Source organism: Heteronotia binoei, chromosome 8 (genome assembly GCF_032191835.1).
Source record: "Heteronotia binoei isolate CCM8104 ecotype False Entrance Well chromosome 8, APGP_CSIRO_Hbin_v1, whole genome shotgun sequence".
Taxonomy (NCBI): Eukaryota; Metazoa; Chordata; class Lepidosauria; order Squamata; family Gekkonidae; genus Heteronotia; species Heteronotia binoei.
Genome location: NC_083230.1, coordinates 1,677,788 through 1,697,553, shown reverse-complemented (window position 1 = coordinate 1,697,553; position 19,766 = coordinate 1,677,788). Strand labels below are relative to the sequence as shown.

The window sequence follows — 19,766 nt, the reverse complement described above, 5'->3', positions numbered from 1 at the left end:
GTTTTTATAATATGACTTGTTTTAATGTTTCTGATTGTTAACTGCTTTGGGGGGTTCTTAGCTGGGTGGAAAGATTTGACAAAAATATTTAAACAAATAAATAAGGCCGTTCATTTGATCAGCCCAGAGGCCCCAGCAACCTTGCAACAAGTCCTCTTCTAGATCTGCTGATAAACCAAAAAGGATTGTGGGGAAGTTTATTTTGCTCCCAGGAGCACAGCTGCATGGTGGGGGTGAGAAATTATTTGTTTAAAAAATGGCCATGATACCTTGCCAGCCACCTGCTCAAAGTAACTCAAATAATTAATGTCCAGATGTAAATGGACCAACCAAAGAAAAGTAATCCAAAGTGTAAGAAACAACCAGCAGCCAATAAACCAAGACTCCACAAGCAGCTGGTACACAAATTGTAAAGCATGCCAAAATCAGCATAAACCGGGTGGGTGGCAGACCAGCAAAGAGAGTTACAAGGCCAACACAAATGTTGGATAAAAGTAGAGTCACAGTTGTGTGTGTGAGGAGTGCAGGAGAACCATGATTAGGGACAGCACTAAAGAAATCCATGAGCCCTATGTGCTTTGAGGACCCCAAAAAACCTTCAGCTGACCCCAGTGTGAGAAGCAAGTGGTAGAATGATCAGAGATAGTTTTAGGCAATAGCTTACTGGGGCAGCTGCCTAGACTTGCCAACCCCAGGTAGGAAATTACCTGGGGATTTAGGGATGGGCCCTGGGGAAGGTGGGCATTTGGGTATGAAAGGAAAATCAGCAGGATATAATGTCACAGAGCTCACCCCCCCCCCTCCCAGCAGCCATTTTCTCCAGGGGAATAGGTCCCTGCCATCTGGAAATCACTTGTAAATCTAGGAAATTTCAAGACCCCACCTGGAGGTTGAGCAACCAAAACAGAGAATCACGGTACTAAGTGCCTGGAGAAAAACTGAAAGATCTCTGTGATTACCAGCCTCAATCAAATTACTCACCTTCAAGAGAGATTTGCAAAAATTCGCAATATAATCATACACTCTGAAAAACACCACTCTTGCAATATGGAACTATTCATACAAAAGGACCTTAGCATAAAAAAAATCAAAAACAATTCAATGTAAATCATTGCACAAAGGTCCAGAAAGTCCATTCATTCCCATATGAATCTCTGTCAGAACTTAAGAACTTCAAACGGATCCCATACTTGATTTCAAAGCTAGGATTTTATTAGAGAGAACTAAGTACTGGAAGAGACGAGATAACAGTGATGGCGAGGGCCAGCACTGGTACAGTTTTATACACTAAAGAAAACACCCCACAAAGCCACAATTCACACCAGAGCAAGCACATCTGTCTTCCCACCATCCACTATCAGTAAGGAGGTTGCCTCCTTGTTCTGAAGGCCACACGGTTTGGCTTCAAAGGGCACCAGTGTGAGAATGTGCAGAGACACACCATAATTCAGTCTACAGCCCCAAATATTTTGGATACCAGTAGGGCAAGGTTAATTACTACAAAGGCATTCAGGGTTGTTAAGAGGTTACAACATGGAGTCAGTTTGGTTCAGTTACAATCTGAGCATGAGCAATACTGAAAGTACAAAGCAGGTACTGGTTACATTACAGTTAAGCCTCAGCAGTAGTTACAAGTTCTGACATACTGCCCCCCCTAAGCGCCCCCCCCCCCGGGGAACCAAATTGGGCTTGTGTGGGTACAGTAGGTGAAACTTTTTCAGCAGTTGCGGCGCAGATACATCCTGTGACTTGACCCACTCGTCACAGCTCGGAGGGAAGTGTTTCCATCTGATCAAATAATACAACTGGCCCCTCTTTACTCTGGAATCCAGAATTTCCTGGACCTCATGGTGACTCTGACCCCTCACTGTCGTCGGAGGGGGCGGCGGGGCCCTGGGATGGAATGACGTAGCACCAGGGTCTTTCCGAAGAAGGCTGCAATGAAAAACAGGATGGATCTTACTTAGAGACTTGGGCAGTTCGAGTTCTACGGTCACTTTGTTTATGACCCTTTTGATTTTGAAGGGCCCCAGGAACTTTAGAGCAAGCTTGCGGCACGTTTGTGGGAGGGGGAGGTTCTTTGTAGATAGGAAGACCGTATCCCCCACCCTCAATTCCCACTCGGGGGAATGTTTCTTGTCGAACTGCTTTTTGTATGCTTTTTTCGCTTCCTCCAGATTTTCCTGAATACCCTTCCAGCCTTCACGAAGGCCCTCCCACCATTGCTGGCAAGAAGTGGGCTCGGACGGGCTGGCGGGGAGGGCGAGTGTGGGGAATGGCTTGCCCTCGTAGCCGTTAATGATTTGGAAGGGAGAAGTTTTGGTAGAGCTGTGGAGGCTGTTGTTATAGCCATATTCAGCGAAGGGGAGGAGGTCTACCCAGTTGGACTGTTGGAAATTAATAAAACATCGGAGATATTGTTCCAGAAGGGCATTAACCCTCTCAGTCTGTCCGTCCGACTGGGGGTGATAGGCGGAGCTGAGACCCTGTTCAATGCCAGCAAGTTTGCAGAACTCCCGCTAGAAGTTGGCAACGAACTGAGTTCCGCGGTCACTAATGACCTTGTCGGGGAACAAGTGTAGTCGTACAATGTGAGTGAAAAAGAGCTGAGCGAGCTTTTTTGCTGTGGGGAGTTGCTTACAGGGGATGAAGTGGGCTTGTTTAGAAAAAGTGTCGACTACAACGAGAATGACCGTTTTTCCCTGGGAGGGAGGAAGCTCAACAATGAAATCCATTGAGACTACTGACCAGGGCCGGTTGGCTGTGGGGAGGGGAACCAGGTGGCCGGGGGGTTTACCCCCCCTTCGTTTTGCCATGAGGCAAGTGGGGCAGGCGAGAACGAATTCGGAGACGTCTTTTTTGATTTTTGGCCACCAAAACTGTCGGGTGAGTAGGTTGAGCGTTTTGACATAGCCGAAATGGCCTGCCAGGCGACTGGAATGGCAGCGTTGGAGGACTTCTTTTCTGAGGGGGCTGGGCACATAGATTTTGTCGTTGTGCAACCAGAGACCGTTTTCACCCTTAGTTAGGTTGGGTGGACGGTCAGTTTCCAGGTTTGATTCAGTAAGGAGCCGGGGTAGAAGGTCTCCGTCTGGAGGGGAGGTTTGTTTCCCCGAGCGGGTGGTGACTCCCCCCGAAATGGCTGACGGGGGAATGAGTGAATCTACGATTTCCTATCGGAGACTGTCGTGCTGGGGCATGCGAGAGAGGGCGTCTGCCAAAAAATTTTTTGAGCCTGGAATGTGTTTCAACACAAAGTCAAATTTTGCGAAGAAGCCCGCCCACCGGATTTGTTTTGCAGTCATTTTGCGGCGCCCGGTGAGGGCTTCGAGATTTTTGTGATCAGTCCATATTTCAAACGGCACCCTTGCTCCTTCAAGCCAGGAGCGCCAGGTTTTAAGGGCAAACATGACTGCAAACGCTTCCTTATCCCAGACAGACCAATTTCTTTGCTCGTTAGAAAATTTTCTAGAAATGTAGGCACATGGACGAAGCACCCCGTTCTCTCCCCTTTGCATCAATATGGCTCCGATTGCGGCGTCGGAGGCGTCGCATTGAACCACGAAGGGTTTCAACTCGTCGGGATGTGCTAACACGGGTTCTGAAGTGAAGAGGCGCTTTAATTCGGTAAAAGCCTTTTGGCAGTCTGGCGTCCACGTTAAGCGTGCGCCTGGCTTTTTCGCCTCTTCACTTTTGCCCTTGGTTTTTAGGAGTTCGGTTAGGGGAAGCATGACTGTGGCGAACCCTTTGATGAACTCGCGGTAGAAATTTGCGAACCCGATAAAACTTTGGAGCTGTTTGCGGGTTTTGGGGGGTTCCCAATCCAGCACCGCTTGGACCTTTGCGGGGTCCATTGACAGTCCCTCCCCCGACACTCGGAAACCCAGATAGTCAAGCTCAGTTTTGTGAAATTCACATTTTGCCAACTTGGCGTACAGTTTGTGTTTACACAGGGTGCTCAACACTTTTCTGACTAGCGGAACATGAGATTTGAGATCTTGCGAATAGATAATGATGTCATCAAGGTACACCACCACCCCCTTAAAGAGGAAGTCACGTAGCACTTCATTGATAAAGTTCATGAATACCCCTGGGGCCCCCTGTAGTCCGAAGGGCATGACTAGGTACTCGAATTGTCCTAGAGGGGTGTTGAACGCTGTTTTCCACTCATCCCCCTCCTTGATGCGGACGTGGAAGTACGCGTCCCGAAGGTCAAGTTTGGTGAATATCTTTCCTTTCGCTACAGTGTTCAACAAGTCTTTTATCAACGGGATCGGGTAGGCGTTGGACATCGAAATCCCGTTTATCACACGAAAATCTGTGCAAAGTCTAAGCGACCCGTCCTTCTTCTTTCGGAAGAGGACGGGGGCGGCGTGGGGGGCTGTGGCCGGCCGTATGAACCCCCGCTTAAGGTTTTTGTCCAAAAATTTTCGGAGTTCTGCTTTCTCCGCCCAACCCATGGAGTATAGTTTCGCCTTGGGAAGCTGTTGCCCCGGGATCGATTCAATGGCGCAATCCGTGGGGCGATGGGGTGGTAGCTCATCTGCTTCCTTCTCGCTAAAAGCTAGTCTTAAGTCCCGATACTCCTTGGGAATCGAAGCGACTTCCTCGAGTGTGAGGCAAGCTCGTTCGTTTTGGGGGGGAGCGTGCGGCCCCCATTCGGGGCGCCAGTGGTGGTGTTCGCACCTCCAATCGGGGAATCGGACGATCTGTTCCGCCCACCTTATGTCGGGTTGGTGGCGGGCGAGCCAAGCCGAGCCCACCACCACATCGAAAGAGCAGGAGGGGGCGATTACGAAAGTTTCAATTCCCCAGTGCTCTTCGGTTCCTACCGGGACCGCTTGGGTCTCAAGAGTACATGGTTCCCCTCTCATGGGTCCCCCGTCCATCTGTTGAAATTGCATCGGCTGCGGTAGAGGCGAGGTGGCTAGTCCCAGTGCCTCTACTAAGCGGGGGGTAATTAGGTCTCTGTTACACCCTGAGTCGATTAACGCTCGGGCGTGCATGAACCGCTTTAAGTTTGGATTAAGGAGGGTGACTGCCATAAACAATAAACCCCCAGTGGCTCTCACCGTGAGGAGTGCCGGCTGTTGTTGGACCTGCTTTGCGGCACCCATTAAAGCAGGTCGCTGTCGTTTCCCGCCGACTCGGTCTCGTCCGACTCCTCGGTTGATTCCTCCACGGCCGTCAGGTCGGTGGTAAAATCCTCGTCAGTCGCCAGGGAAGTGGCGACGGAGCCCCGACTGGGCTCCTTCGAGCGGCTACTCTTTTTCTTCTTCGGCCCCGAGGCGGCAGGTTTCGCCGAGGGTGGTGTTGCTCCTGCTTTAACGGGGCAGTTGGCGGCGAGGTGATCCGGGTCTCCACATCTAAAGCACCTGCGCGCGGCGGCGGGGGTTGAGGTCGCCGGGGTCTTCCTTCCTTCCGCTTTAGTCGGAGTGTGTTTGGCTCCCTTCTTCCCCAACTGCTGCCGACGCATCCCCACATGTTGGAGGTTGGTTTCCACCTCTCCGGCCAGTTGGATCCATCCGACCAGGGTGTCGGGTCGCCCTTGGCTGTAGCAGCGGTCGAGGATGTTCGGGTTCAACCCGTTGCGGAACGCGGTGTACTTCATGACTTCGTTCCACCCTCGGGCCGCTGCACAATACCCCAGGAACTCAGTAGCATACTCGCGAGTAGTGCGGTTGCCTTGCTCGATGCGCTGGAGGGCAGCGATGGCTTTCTCCTCTCGAAGGGGGTCGCCGTACTGGCGGAGCATCGCGTGCAGGAAACCCGCGACTGTTGCCAGCTCGGGCTTCCTTCCCGTGTAGAGCCCCACGTACCATTTGCGGGCCGGGCCCCTCAGGCGGGACGAAATGTGGTTTACTCGGCTGGCCTCCGTCGGGTAGTCGGCACCCCAATGGGTGAAGAACATGTCGCATTGTATCGTGAAATACTCCACGTCCTCTGGATTCCCGTCGAATGTAATCTTCAACTCTCTGCCCCTGCCGTCGCCCCCACCAGGAGCCGCAGGGCCAAGGACCGCCGGGGGTCCCGCTGGAAGCGGGGCTTGGGGTACTGCCGGCGGCGGCACCGGGCCTGGCAGGGCAGGCAGCGCCGGGGCGGGTGGCGCCGGTTGCACCGGGACGGGTGGTGCCGGTGGCGCCGGGGCAGGCGGTGCGGGCGGTGGCGGGGCCGGCGGAGCCGGGGCGGGTACCACCGGTGGTGCTGGGGCTGGCGGGGCCGGCGGAGCCGCGGGCGGTAGCCCCAGCGGCAACCCTCCTCCCAACGGCGGGACCCCCAGGACCGCCGTTTGCAGGGTGCGGAGCTGGTCGTAGATCGCGCCCAGGTTCTGCTGCATGTCCTCCGCCATCGATACGCGGGACCTGTGCACGTCGTCGTGAATTTCCCGCACCCAGTCGAATAAGTCGTTGCGGAGGGTTCGGATCGGGTCGTCCCCACCTCGCACCCCGGGACCTTCTCCCAGGTCCTCGTCGTCGTCTCCGGTTCCTCCTTCGCCCAACATGCTCCGGTAGCGCTGCTCCGCGGCGTCGATCGCGGCCGTGGACTTCCGCGGGCTCCAGGGTCGTGGGGCAGGGAACGCGTCGACCGAGAAAGGTGCCGGGACCTTAATTTTTCGCCGGACCCCCGTCACCTTCGGGTCGAGCGGCGGATCGTCTGTAGGGGTGGTGGGCTCTCCGCTGTCTGGAACTTTTGCCGCCATCGGACCAGGTTTCCAGTTCAGATAAGCCACGAAACAATGGGATCACTGTTATAATGTCAGAACTTAAGAACTTCAAACGGATCCCATACTTGATTTCAAAGCTAGGATTTTATTAGAGAGAACTAAGTACTGGAAGAGACGAGATAACAGTGATGGCGAGGGCCAGCACTGGTACAGTTTTATACACTAAAGAAAACACCCCACAAAGCCACAATTCACACCAGAGCAAGCACATCTGTCTTCCCACCATCCACTATCAGTAAGGAGGTTGCCTCCTTGTTCTGAAGGCCACACGGTTTGGCTTCAAAGGGCACCAGTGTGAGAATGTGCAGAGACACACCATAATTCAGTCTACAGCCCCAAATATTTTGGATACCAGTAGGGCAAGGTTAATTACTACAAAGGCATTCAGGGTTGTTAAGAGGTTACAACATGGAGTCAGTTTGGTTCAGTTACAATCTGAGCATGAGCAATACTGAAAGTACAAAGCAGGTACTGGTTACATTACAGTTAAGCCTCAGCAGTAGTTACAAGTTCTGACAATCTCCTCAGTTCCAAAATACTCTAATATGAAATTCCAATCATACAGTACTCCACATTCTTATCACAGCTTGGCCGCATCACTCAGTAGCTCAACCGCAGCAATGAGCCAGTACTTTTAATCCTTTTTTTCACTTTTGCTTTCTCCAGCTTTCAAAAATTTACATAGGGCATAGCAAGAATGCATGCAACTTCAATACACATCCAAGTGATACTGAGAAAGACATAAGATGGTCATTGGAAAATAATTAGAGGCTTGGGCGCTCCACTTTTTTTTCCTCCTCTATGTTTAAACTGATACTTTAAGACAGGGATGTCAAACATGTTGGCTGGGGGCCGAATCAGGCCCTATCAGGCCCCCAAGCAACTGGCTGTCATCTGCTTCTTTCTCCCTCGCTCTTGCTTCCCTCTGCATCACAGTTTGCTTTACAAGGCTTGCTCAATTGCACAGGAGCTACAGAGCAAAGACTCTGCTTTCTCCATTGGCCAAGGCTCCTCCCTTGGGGAGGAAGGGGGGGAGGATAGCTTGCTTTACCAGGCTCGCTCAATTGCACAGCAGAGCTACTGAGTTAAGCCTCTCTTCCTTCTATTGGCTGTGCCTCCTCCCCCTCCTGGCCCCCTGGGGAAGGAAGGAAAGAGCCAGAGCTTGTTTTGCCCAGTTCCCTATCCCATGGGAGAGTATGTCAAGCATGGTAGAATTCCACTGGTAATTAATTGTTTTAGGGTCCCCCATAAAGCTGGTCTGTGAAAGATCAGGGGGACCAAGGTATGTTAGCTCTGTTATTCTTCCCCTTCCCCCCTCTCGCTTTATTGCTTGTGAAAGTAGACTAGAGATAAACGAAACTGACTTGAGAAGAAGCAATCGGCACCTTCCCATACATTCCTCCTTGGGAGTGTGAAACATCTGGGGAAAGCAAGGATGAGATACTGATAACATTGTGAGAATATAGACATTTATGATAGTTTATGTGCTAGAGCACCCCGCTTGCCCCCACCCTTGGGAATCCTTTGAAGTATAGCTTAAAAGTAATGTAGCAGTGTATTTTTGGCATTACTCTTAAGAACCTGTATTGAGAACATATCAGTCTATCAATAAACGTAGTTTTGTATCTACTTGACTCGTCATTGAAAACTGCATGCTTGACAGAGTGACAAAGAAAACACCTTTAAGACCAATGAGTGCTATTTTTTTAAGCATGTTGTATTTTAAGTTAAAAAAAATCTTTAATTGTGTTTGTCTGTGTCCTTTATAAAGTTTATATCTCTGCTACCTAATCTTAAACAGGTACACGCACGGCACGGCCTGACAAGGTCTCATTTATGTCAGATCCGGCCCTCAAAACAAATGAGTTTGACACCCCTGCTTTAAGAGGATATTGTTCCATGTGAGAAGCTCAGCTGTGGATCAAGATTCCAAAACCAGACCTTTTGTATCGATTACCAGTCAGCTGAATGGACATTTTTATCTCCATGAGTAGCACTACCAGAGACATTTCTGTGTGGCTGTCAAGCATGAGATTTCAAAATAACCAGTCCTTGAATATTGAAACAAAGTTTGGTTTATTGATAATCCATGTGGCTCATCCAAGCTGGGAAGAAATTGGAACTGATACTTTGTAACAGTAGAATACAGGCTTTAAGATGGCACATCAAGGGTTCGATAAACAATTCTACATTCACGTGTGAAATTCACACGCTGGGCTCCTTATCTATATTGCGACTAGCACATCCTGGGTTCAGGCCTGGCTGAGCCTGAGAACAAGTCCCAGGAGGTCTTATCTTCAAAGAGGACATTCCTGCATTTTTTAGTGAAAGCGAAAGAAGAAAGGTGGGGGTTGCTACTTTGATGTGCCTCAGCTTAATTCAGGGTTAGTAACAATTCTATAGTCTAAATAGTATAACAGAAGATGAATATACAATGCTTGACAGTAGCTACCTGGAGAATTTGTTACAGAATTTTGGAGAGCAGTTTTGACTCATGGAAGTATGGATTTGAGAGTATGCTTAGTATGAACCTTGTTGTATGTAATTTCTACTTGTACTATTGAATGATTTCATTGCTTACTGTGTATTTTGATATTGTATGTGAGGTGTCTGTTTGATATTGGACTACTTACTATTACATGATGAAGAATCTGTGAAAACTTTAATGTTTTATTTACTGGGGGTTTCCTTATCTTGTTATTGATTATCCCCAGGGCCCCGTATGTTTGCTTATTAGTGAGTTAAATCAGAACAATGGGAGGGAACCATCAAAACAAGCAGCTACTGACAATGTATGCTACATGGATTCCATTAGTCAGAACTAATACAGCCTTCAAACTGGCTGTCAGCAGACCATCAAATGATTCTCTACAGCTGAGAGAATAAATAAGATTGGCTTGTCAAGTTGATGTTTTAATTGGTTTTATTATTTTATATTCAGGACTGCAGTACCGGGGGGGGCCTCTGGGGGCCCTGTCCCCAACTTCTTATCAAGGCCCTGTAATGGACTGGAAAACAGTCTGTGTGAGTGACAGTTGAGACACTCATTGTGATTGGCTAACCACCTCCATGATAACCAATGTAACAAGTTAAAGGAGGCAGGGAGAGAAAAATCTCCTCTGTTGAGTTTCAGTTTAATTCCAGTGAAGATCAGACTGAGAAGACTGAGTGAGACTGCAGACTGAGCAGTCTGAGACAGAGCTGGTTGTTGGATTAAAGCTCTTGCCTGTATGAGAGTTTCTGTTTGTGTGAGAAGGGGTTAACAGTGGTTCTTTCTGAGAAGATTCTCAGAGCTGTGGCACAGAGTGTCACAAGGCAGAGTGAGGTTAAAGACTTTGCTGAGTACTATCAGAGTCAAAAGGCAGAGTCTGCAACCAATTTGCACTAGACCTTTAATTCTGGTTTAGCCCTGTCCTCAAGCTTACACTCTACACTAAAATAATAGAGTCACAGAGTTGGTTCCTCTAATTCTATTGTTCTTGTGTAGAATGTCAGTTTGGGGACAGGGCTAAACTAGGATTAAAGGTCTAGTGCAAAACTGTTTGCAGACTCCTGGTTATAAAAAAGATCACAACCACACACACTGTGAGAGGGTTCTTGAGTCTGTGTGATATTCCATAAGTCTGATAGAGATCCTAACTGTGGAAGGGGACTTGGCACAAATGTATAAGGTGTCAGTGGGAAGAGCCCTCGAGGGTGTTAGAGTCCAGGGTATAGCTCTTCAGACAAGAGGATACCTAGTCTGCTAGGGGAAAAGGTCTGTGGTGGGAAGTTCTTACACAGTCAGTCTTCTCTCAAGGAGTGAGTTAGTTGTGGAGGTATATTAAAAAGACAACACCATCTTTATACAAGATCTATATGTTCTGAGTGTTCATTTATTTATATGTAGTAACAGCCTGCCAGTATAAAGTGTTCTTAAGTGTTCTAATTTGATTTTCTACCTGCCAACAATTTTAACATTACGAGCCTCTGATATTATTTCCTCCCTTCCCAGCCTATCTATATATAACAAAACTTATTCTTGTTTTTAACTTAAAATTGCTACCAGTGCCATCATTTATTTATGACAAGGTTAATTTTGGTTCTCCTGAAGTACTAGGTAAAGGTGCGATAGGATTCAAAGTGGTCCCCTTAGCCCACTGACCCTGGCTTTCTTACAGCCCTCCAACTCAGGGCCCCTGACCCAGAGAAGCAGGATGGGAAGAGTGAAAAGCAGCTGGTCTTTGCACTTCTCACAGCTGGCTGGTTGCAAAGCAGGAAGAGAAGACCCGGCCTGCCAGCCCACCTCTCTCTCCCTTCTTGCTCATCCAAGCAGAACAGGAGAGCAAGGGATAGCAGGTCTTCATACTTCTCACAGCTGGCTGGCTGCAAAAGCAGGAAGACTCAGCTTGCCAGTCCCACCTCTCTCTCCCCTCCTGTTCGGACAAGCAGAAGAGGAGACTGAAAGGTGGTGGGTCTTTATGCTTCTCACAGCCAGCTGTCTGCAAAACCAGGAAGACCCAGCCTGCTGGCCCCATCTCTTTCTCCCGTACTAGGGTGGGAGAGTGAGAGGTGATGTGTCTTCAAAGTCATCTGTGGAAGCAGGAAGACCTGGCTCGGGGAAGCTACCTCTCAGTGATGTGGCCAGGATTTTTTAGGTCGGGGGGGGGGGGCTTTTTAAAAGTTCAAGTGCCCCCCCATTTTTTAAAAGCCCCCTGACCTAAAAAATCCTGACTACACCTCCAGGTGGGGCCTGGAGATTTCTGGGAATTACAACTGATCTACAGACCACAAAGATCATTTCCCCTGAAAAAAAATGGCCACTTGGGAGTGTGGACTACAGGACATTCTACCCTGTTGAGCTCCCTCTCATCCCCAAACCCTGCTCTCCCCAGGCTCCACCCCTGAAATCTTCAGGAATTTCCCAACCCAGAGCTAGCATCCCTAAAGTAGAGTAGGAAGATGTTATAAGGGTCAGAAACAGGAAACTTCTGACCAGTTACATAGTTCTAAAGCAGTATTTCATGTAAATGACTGGCAAAGTGGAAAAAAACCTTGACAATTCAAAAGGATATTCATACTCGATGAAATTTTGCACAAGGCCATTGGTTTGCTAGCCTTTCCTCAGACATCTTGCTGTAAAATTGATGGGAAATTTAATTTATATAAGTAGGTAATCTGCAATGATCTGCACAGGGCATCTCATTTCCCCCTCCTCTATTATTTCCTGTTTTCCTCCCCTGATAGCCTCCATAGGCTCTCCCCTTTTCCTGCTTCCTTCTATCCTTACACTCCCCTTAGTCAACCTATCTTTACCTACCTCTGTCTTCAGCTTTCCCTCTTTTCCAGGTTGGCAGTTTCTACCCTGAAAAACTAGGACCCAGTTGGCAGGACTAGCTCGCCAGACCAGGCCTAGCTGTGCAGTAGAGAAGACACAAGGACTTGAGAGAGGCACCTCACTTCCTCTTGTATCCACCTTCCGTACTCTGTTTCCTTTTCCCCTTCTCCTGGGTTACCCCCATATCCAGGGCTTTTTTTATAGCAGGAACTCCTTTACATATTAGGCCACACACCCCTGATGTAGTTTACAGGGCCTACTGTAAGCTCTTGGAGGATTGGCTACATCACGGGTGTATGGCCTAATGTGCAAAGGAGTTCCTTTTCAAAAAAAAATCTCTATTTTTCCCTGCTTTTTTCTTTCCTTTCACCAACCAACCAATCTACCTTTTATCTGCCCTCCATATTCAGCTATATTATTTATTTAGTTCATAGTTCGGGTCCCAATAGGACCAAAAGTAGCTTACATCATTCTCTTTCCCTGCATTTTAGTCTCACAACAGCTCTGTAGGGTAGGCAGGGACTTCTGACCAATTGTAGAATATCTGGCACCATAAGCAAGGCTAACTTCTGGTGCTCCCCCCCCACCACCGATAACCAATTTTCAAAAACAGATTAATTGTAAGAAAAAAAACTGAAAAGTCATTGAGGGGTGCCCAATTTGGCAACCCTAGAAGACCAACACCCTAGGCAGTCACCTAGTTTGCCTAGAGGCAGGGATGGCCCTGAAGGTAGGTTATGCTGAGAATGGGTAAGTTCCAGATCCTAGTTTGAAGTTCTGACCCCTACATCATACTACTTGCATGAGGTAGTTTCTGATGAACAGTAGCAAGCAGCCAGTTTGGGTGGTGTCATGCAAGTTGCATGATATCAGGTTCCCCAGTAGTTGCTGTCAGGCCTGGCCCAAGTAGGGTTGCCATTCCCCAGGTCTAAGTGGGGGATCCCCCAGTTTTGGGGGCTTCTCACTGCTATGGACCAGCTGGCTAGCAAAGAAAGCCACACCCCTAAACAGGAATGTCTTCATGTGATGTCAATGTGATGACATCACCTGGAAGTGGTGTCATCACATCGGGGATGTCAAGTGGGATTGTTCTGGTTTTTGGGCAAAACTTGATGGTTTGAGGACGAATTTACTGTTGCCCTAGTGTTGTCAACATGATTACATCACTTCTAGGGGACATCAGTGCTCTATGTGATGTCTCTGCCCACTCTCAGAACACCCCCTCCCCAAATCCCACCACTACCAGAGCAACTAGCGGACCTAGCAACACGAGGCCCAAGTGAATCCTTTCTCCACAATGGTGACCCAAAGCAGCTTCTATCGTTCTCCTCTCCTCTGTTTATCCTAACAACTACCATGTGAAGTACAGTAGGCTGGGAATGTGTGACTGGCCCAAGTCCACCCAGTGAACTTCTGCAATGGAATGGAGATTTTAACTTGGATCTGCTAAAACCTAATCTGAAACTAACTACTATACCACACTGGCTTTGTATGGTGGCTGCGGTTGAATACATGTAAGTGGCTGTAGTTGCTGCTGTGCCTAGTCCTGATGAGCTCCCTCAAAGGCCAAAACAACCCTGGAAAGGGTTCTGCCCCCTGCCTTTTACTGACAGAAACCAAGGCTTGAAGACTATCAATACTGTGTGACTGCCTAGCAATGGCTACTGAAGGCATTTGTTTCTTAAAACTACATGTGCTGCTTCTATTACTTGGGGGAGGGGTAATCCCCCAATGGTTTTGGTTTTTTGGAATTTTAATTTCACATTGTTCTACAAACCTGGCGCCGTTTCAGGTTTGTAGAAAGATTGATCTTTCCTGTTCATGGCTCCAGTCTCTAAATTTAAGTATCCACAGATCTGGCCATGTTGAAAATTAGATATATTGATTTAAAGTCCACTGTTTAAATGTTCCATGTACATATTTCTATTTGTTGGTTTTCCTGATAGCTTTCCATTTTTAACTTTCTGCAGCCAGTTCACTTTCTGCTGAGGGCAAGCAAAATATAAGGCATATGGCACTTCTGAAAATGGAAAAACTGTATCAAAGGCACTGAAAATGTATTTCAGTATTACTTCTGAACAGCTGCAAGGACAATTTTCTAAAGAGTAATATCCAAAGCATGCCAAATAGCCCTCATTAGCCTGATCATGTCAGTTTGGAAGCTTAAGCAGGGTGGGCCCTGATTAGTACTTAGATGGGTGACCACCAAAGAAGATGGAGGTTACAATGAAGAGGAAGGCAATGGGAAACCCCCTCTGTTCCTCTCTTGTTTTGAAAACCCCAAGGTCTTGAGGTCACATGGCCATGAATTGGTTGTGACTTGACAACACACAGTTAATATCCAAAGACAGAAATAAAATCTATGTAATACCTTCTAGTTGTACCAACTAAAATGACACAGAATAGCATGCAAGCTTTGAAATTCTTCAGAACTCTTCATCCAGCTGAAATTTATGACCAAAGCCCAATGAACAGTTCTAGGATGACATACCATTTTGTGTCATTCTGCAAGAGTGACTTGTCAGACAGGTCACCATTTCAATGGCGCACAAAACAGCCTCAAAACTTGTTTCAACTTATTACCCAATTTGCACAAAGTTCACAAAGCAACATTTAACATATTTACATAAAGTGGGTCTAGTGCAAAAACGGTTCCAACTTTAAAATAGCTAGAATTAACGAAAAGATTTTTAAAAATCAATAAAATGCATACTTTTATTTTTATGTAATTCATTTCAATGCCAAGTAAATGTTTATTCTAAATTTTTATGTCATTCATTTTATTTTTATGTCATTCATTTCAATGCCAAGTAAAATGTTTATTCTAAATTTCTAATTCTTCTCTCTGTTGAAGGTGGGTGGGGCAAAGCCACAGTCTCCTGGAGCACCAAAAAGCCCTTGGTCTGGCCCTGCCATTATTGCTACAATTCTACTTTTATGTCCTTATTTAGGCCACTTTCTTGTCCACTTTTCCAGCTAAAAAAATGATCACGACATTGTACAATAAAAATTAATAATAGTTAAACCTATTTTAAAAACCCTCTATGGGGTAATGTAACAATACACAGCAAGTGCCATCCCTCCAACCCAGAGAAAAAAAAATCCTTTTAAAACAGAAACATTTTTACTCCCCTCTTGAGTACTACCAACTCATCAGGCTATAAAAAACCCAAAGGACTGCCACAAAACATCTAGTTAATTATTGCTGTTCTTCACTGGGAATGTTGAAGATACGAGTAGCAAGTAAGGGGACCAAGAATCTTACTGGGCAATTGTTGTCTGAATTAAAACTGGGCGGGTTAGATACTAGTAAACATAGACCTGAATAACCTAGGCTAGCCAGATTTCCTCAGATCTCAGCAACTAAGCAGGGTGAGCCCTGGTTGATATTTGCATGGGAGACCATCAAGGAAGTCTAGGGTCAGGCAATGGCAAACCACCTGTGAATGTCTCTTGCCTTGAAAATCTTAAGAGGCCACCATAAGTTGGCTGTGAATTGATTGGGGGGGGGGGAACCATTCACAAGCAGAATAATGACCGCATTATGTAAGGAGATCCATTCATGTCTAGATCTATTACTGTAATCGCCTAGAGTAGTTTCCCTTGGTACATTTAAGAACGAATGTTACCAATGTCTCTTTGAATGGTCACGAAAACGTTTAAGCAACACCTGACAATTAAGATCAAAAATCACATCAACAATACTCCCTCTAAGCTGTGGAGTCTTGTGAGCAAAAATTCTACTTTGCGAGCCGCAGGCATTAAAGTTGTGAGCTACTGCAAAATTTGGTTTGCTGTAGGGCCATTTTTCCTGAGCGGAGACAAAAATGTGTGAGCCAGAGGCTAAAAAATGGTGAGCTAGCTCATGCTAACTCAGAGGGAACACTACACATCAATATATATTTTAAATAATGCCTAGTATTATTCTTATTTATTTTGCAGTTTGAAAGATCTACCCCCTGAACATGTTTGACTTAAAGCAAATCTGAGTTGTCTGGGGACAGCATGAGGTGGGGAGAGACATTACCTTTCTTAGCTGGGGTAATCACTAGATGGATCAAATATTAGCCTTGTGTACAAGAATAGAAATAGACAAGGAAAGAAGAATGCTGAGAATCAAACAATATCACTGTCCTCAAAAAGGTAAAGGTAGTCCCTTGTGCAAGCCCCAGTCATTTCTGATTCTGGGGTCACATCACAATGTTTTCATGGCAGACTTTTTATGGGAGTGGCTTGCCATTGCCTTCCCCAGTCATCTACACTTTCCCCCTAGCAAGCTGGGTACTCATTTTACCAACCTCAACCTCGGAAGGATGGAAGGCCAAGTCAACCTTGAGTGGCTACCTGAACCCAGCTTCCTAATCACTGTCCTCAGAGGACTATTTTAATAAAAACTCAAACTGGTCTGGATCAAGATTCCCCAACATGGTTCCCATGGCACCCACCATTACTTCCCTTGCCCCCCCCCCCCAAGCTTTTCAGTTTGGTGTAGTGGTTAAGTGTGTAAGCCAGTTTGGTGTAGTGGTTAAGTGTGTGGACTCTTATCTGGGAGAGCCGGGTTTGATTCCCCACTCCTCCACTTGCACCTGCTAGCATGGCCTTGGGTCAGCCATAGCTCTGGCAGAGGTTGTCCCTGAAAGGGCAGCTGCTGTGAGAGGTCTCTCCAGCCCCACCCACCTCACAGGGTGTCTGTTGTGGGGGGAGAAGATAAGGAGATTGTAAGCCGCTCTGAGTCTCTGATTCAGAGAGAAGGGCGGGGTATAAATCTGTAATTCTTCTTCTTCTTCTTCTTCTTCTTTTCAGAAAGTGGATGGGGGCATTGTAAGGCAGGGCTTGTTATTTACAAGAAAGCAGAGCTTTCCTTAGTGTGTGGTTCCAGTCACCCTTTCAGATTCTCCTTCCCATGCAGTGTGAAGAGGCAGCTTTTCCTTTTGGCTCTGCCTCCTGTGGAAACCATTTTTGGTCGAGGAGCCCTGCTCTGGACAGTCATTAGTGGAAGAACATTTAGGAAAGTTATATTGTATCAGAACTACACAGCTAGAGAAATTATCTCTTGTGGGGCGGCTAGCACTAACTCCATCACAACCTCAACTCAAATGTAGTTACAACCAAAATCCATTCTTTTGTCTTTTTGTATTTGTATCTTGTTTTTAAAGCTGGGGATGTTTTAACTATTATTGTAAGCTACCTTGAACTAAGAGGATGTAAATGTTTTAATAAACAAACAAATAAAGGCCTATCTGCTCATAAACTGACTTGTGTATAATCTGTCAATCCTGCCATACAGCTCTGACAATTAAGACCAAAAATTATAATACACCAATGGCGGGCTTTCGTTAACTCCAGAGAAGAGGTAGAGCAAAAAGAAGCTGAAACTTTCTGGGGACCATCTGCCCAAAGAAAGAACAAAAACAAAGACTGCTTGCAGAATCCTCCCCACCCCCACACATTTCCATGAAGAACCTCCGAAAATAAAACATCAGCTCAGCATTTTCCAATTGTTGATTGCTTATTTTCTGTTCTTCCTGCTTGCTGCAGCCCCCAGAATGTGACTGGTTCAGAGATGGAACGTTAATTAACTGGTTCCAGAAATAGACAGCGGACAGTATCGGCACCCGCAAGGGCATGCCTCGCGTCCCAGCATCCGCTCTTGGGCTCAGTCTCACGAGCCTATGGGTGCCTACCGTGCTGTGTCCTGCGCACTGTTGAGCCTGTCAGAAGTTGTCACGCGAGAGAGGACAGATGTTTCCTCTTGCCCTGATCACCGAGGACAGCCCCGAGGAACAAGCAACGAAGCCCCTCCCTTCCAAAGTGCTAATCTACCTCGTCCCTCTAGGCGACTCCCAAGAGAGGAGGGTCTCCAATCTCCCCTCTTCTTCGCAAGATGTCTGAACAATGCAAGTTCGATTGACACAAGCAACCCAATACAATCGAAGCCGCAAGCACAAGCGCGGAGAAGCCTTTTAAAGCCCTCAAGGGGACCTAGAAACAGTTCAGCGAGGTCAAATGCACTCTGCCGTGCCCTCAGCTTGCCTCCCCGCAGAGGAATAAGGCGCTTCCCTTCCCTTTCCTGCCCCAAGGATCTGAGGCTGGACGCCTGAATCTGCCTGCAGTTGCCCCGAGCACCTTGCCAGCTTCGCGATTCAGCGGCAGCCTGCCAAGGGAGTTTGCAGCGTGCCTGCGGAGGAGGCTCGCGAAGTCCCCTCGACGGTTTGGCCGCCGGCCCCCCCTCCCGCCTCCGGGAGCCCGGGGGTCTTCCACAAAGTCCCGCGCCACTCACCTGCCGAAGGGGCGGCCAGGAGGGCTTGCAGGAGGAGCCCCAGGGGCAAGAGCGCGCCGCTCCGCATGGCGGCGGACTTCGGGCCACTTCTGCAAGCCTGGCCCGGGAGGGGATGCCCAGCGGTCAAGCGAGGGAGCCGAGCTGCCGCGGAGTGCGCCGAGCCGGGCTGCTGGAGTGAGCCGCTGGCAAGCGCGGGTCCCTCCCGACTCCCCCTGACGGCAAGAAAGCGCTTCAACAACCTCGCCGCCCCCGGCGCTGCCTCCTCCCCGCCTGTCGCCTGAGCCAACCCAGCGAGGAGAGGCGAGGCGAGGCGGAGGGCGCAGGGACCGCCGCAGACATCCCGGCAGCGCTTGGCCTGGCGCGTCCGAAGAGCCTGCAGCAGCAGCAGCAGCAAGGCAATAAGGTGCAGCCGCTTTAGGCTGGGGTGGGGGTCTTTTGGACTAGTCTTCCCGAGCAACGTCCCTTGCATGTAGAAAACAAGCGCCTCAGGGAGAGAAGCGCACGCACATACGGTGCTCCTGGACCTTGTCGCAGGAGGGACATGGGCCCTTGGCCTCTTTGCCCCGGGAAGCACGCTCCTTGTCAGGGGGAAGGGCTCACCCAAAGGCCTAGACTTTTCAGTTTTCATTTTCGGAGAGATTGATCCAGTAACATCATAGGGAGGAGCCAGTGACATCACAGGGAGGGGCCTGCATTATCACTACCTATGGAGAATATAGGGAGCACCCCTCCCCCAACAATGTCCATGGACCAGGCCAAATCCAGGAAAAGGTAGGAGTTGGCCACTGGTAATTCAGTGGTAGTGGTAGTGGTAGTGGTAGTGGTAATTCAGAGGTCCCTTGCTGTGTCTTGTTTTTGAAATCATGTGCATAGGATAAACTAATGGTCACAAATTTGACAGTAAAAGGCAATACAGAAAAGCTTTAGGGGAACATTTTATAAGTTTCCCTGGACATTCACTTACAACAGATGTTTCCCTTCCCCCTGCTGTTTTATGATGGCCCTGAAACAGGGGGAGGGCCTCCAAACTGGGGGATCCCCTGCTCTCCACTGGGGATTGGCAACCCTATGCCTAGGTGGTGAACAATTGTCCTTGTGTGAACACCTACTTGACCAAGTCTTTAAGAGTGTAGTCATTTTGGGGGGAAAAATAGGCTTGCTGGGGCCATTAAATTTCAAAAGGTTTGGTTCATTCACTTAAATGAATGTAAACAATCACAGGCTTGAAGAAGACACAAAATATCTATCTGCCAAAAGAACCCCCAAATACTACAGCAATATGTATGCAACATAGCAATACAGTGTTATTCTTTCCCCCGATTTCTTCTCCAATCATTAACTAGTTGAACAAAGTTTGAGTCCAGTAACACCTTTAAGACTTAATAAGTTTTATTCTGGGTGTAAGCTATCCTGTGCTAGCACACTTCGTCAGATATATTGAAAAC

General features: G+C 47.9%; 1 protein-coding gene across 1 annotated transcript in view; it reads right to left on the bottom strand.

Moving 5' to 3' along the window:
• HGF (hepatocyte growth factor) overlaps positions 1 to 18,790 on the bottom strand; it is a 187,275-nt gene extending 168,485 nt beyond the window's left edge. The window contains exon 1 of the mRNA XM_060246022.1: positions 18,322 to 18,790. Within this exon, the coding sequence (XP_060102005.1) occupies positions 18,322 to 18,790 (469 nt within the window). The remainder of the gene's footprint in view (positions 1 to 18,321) is intronic.
• Positions 18,791 to 19,766: the final 976 nt, after the last annotated feature.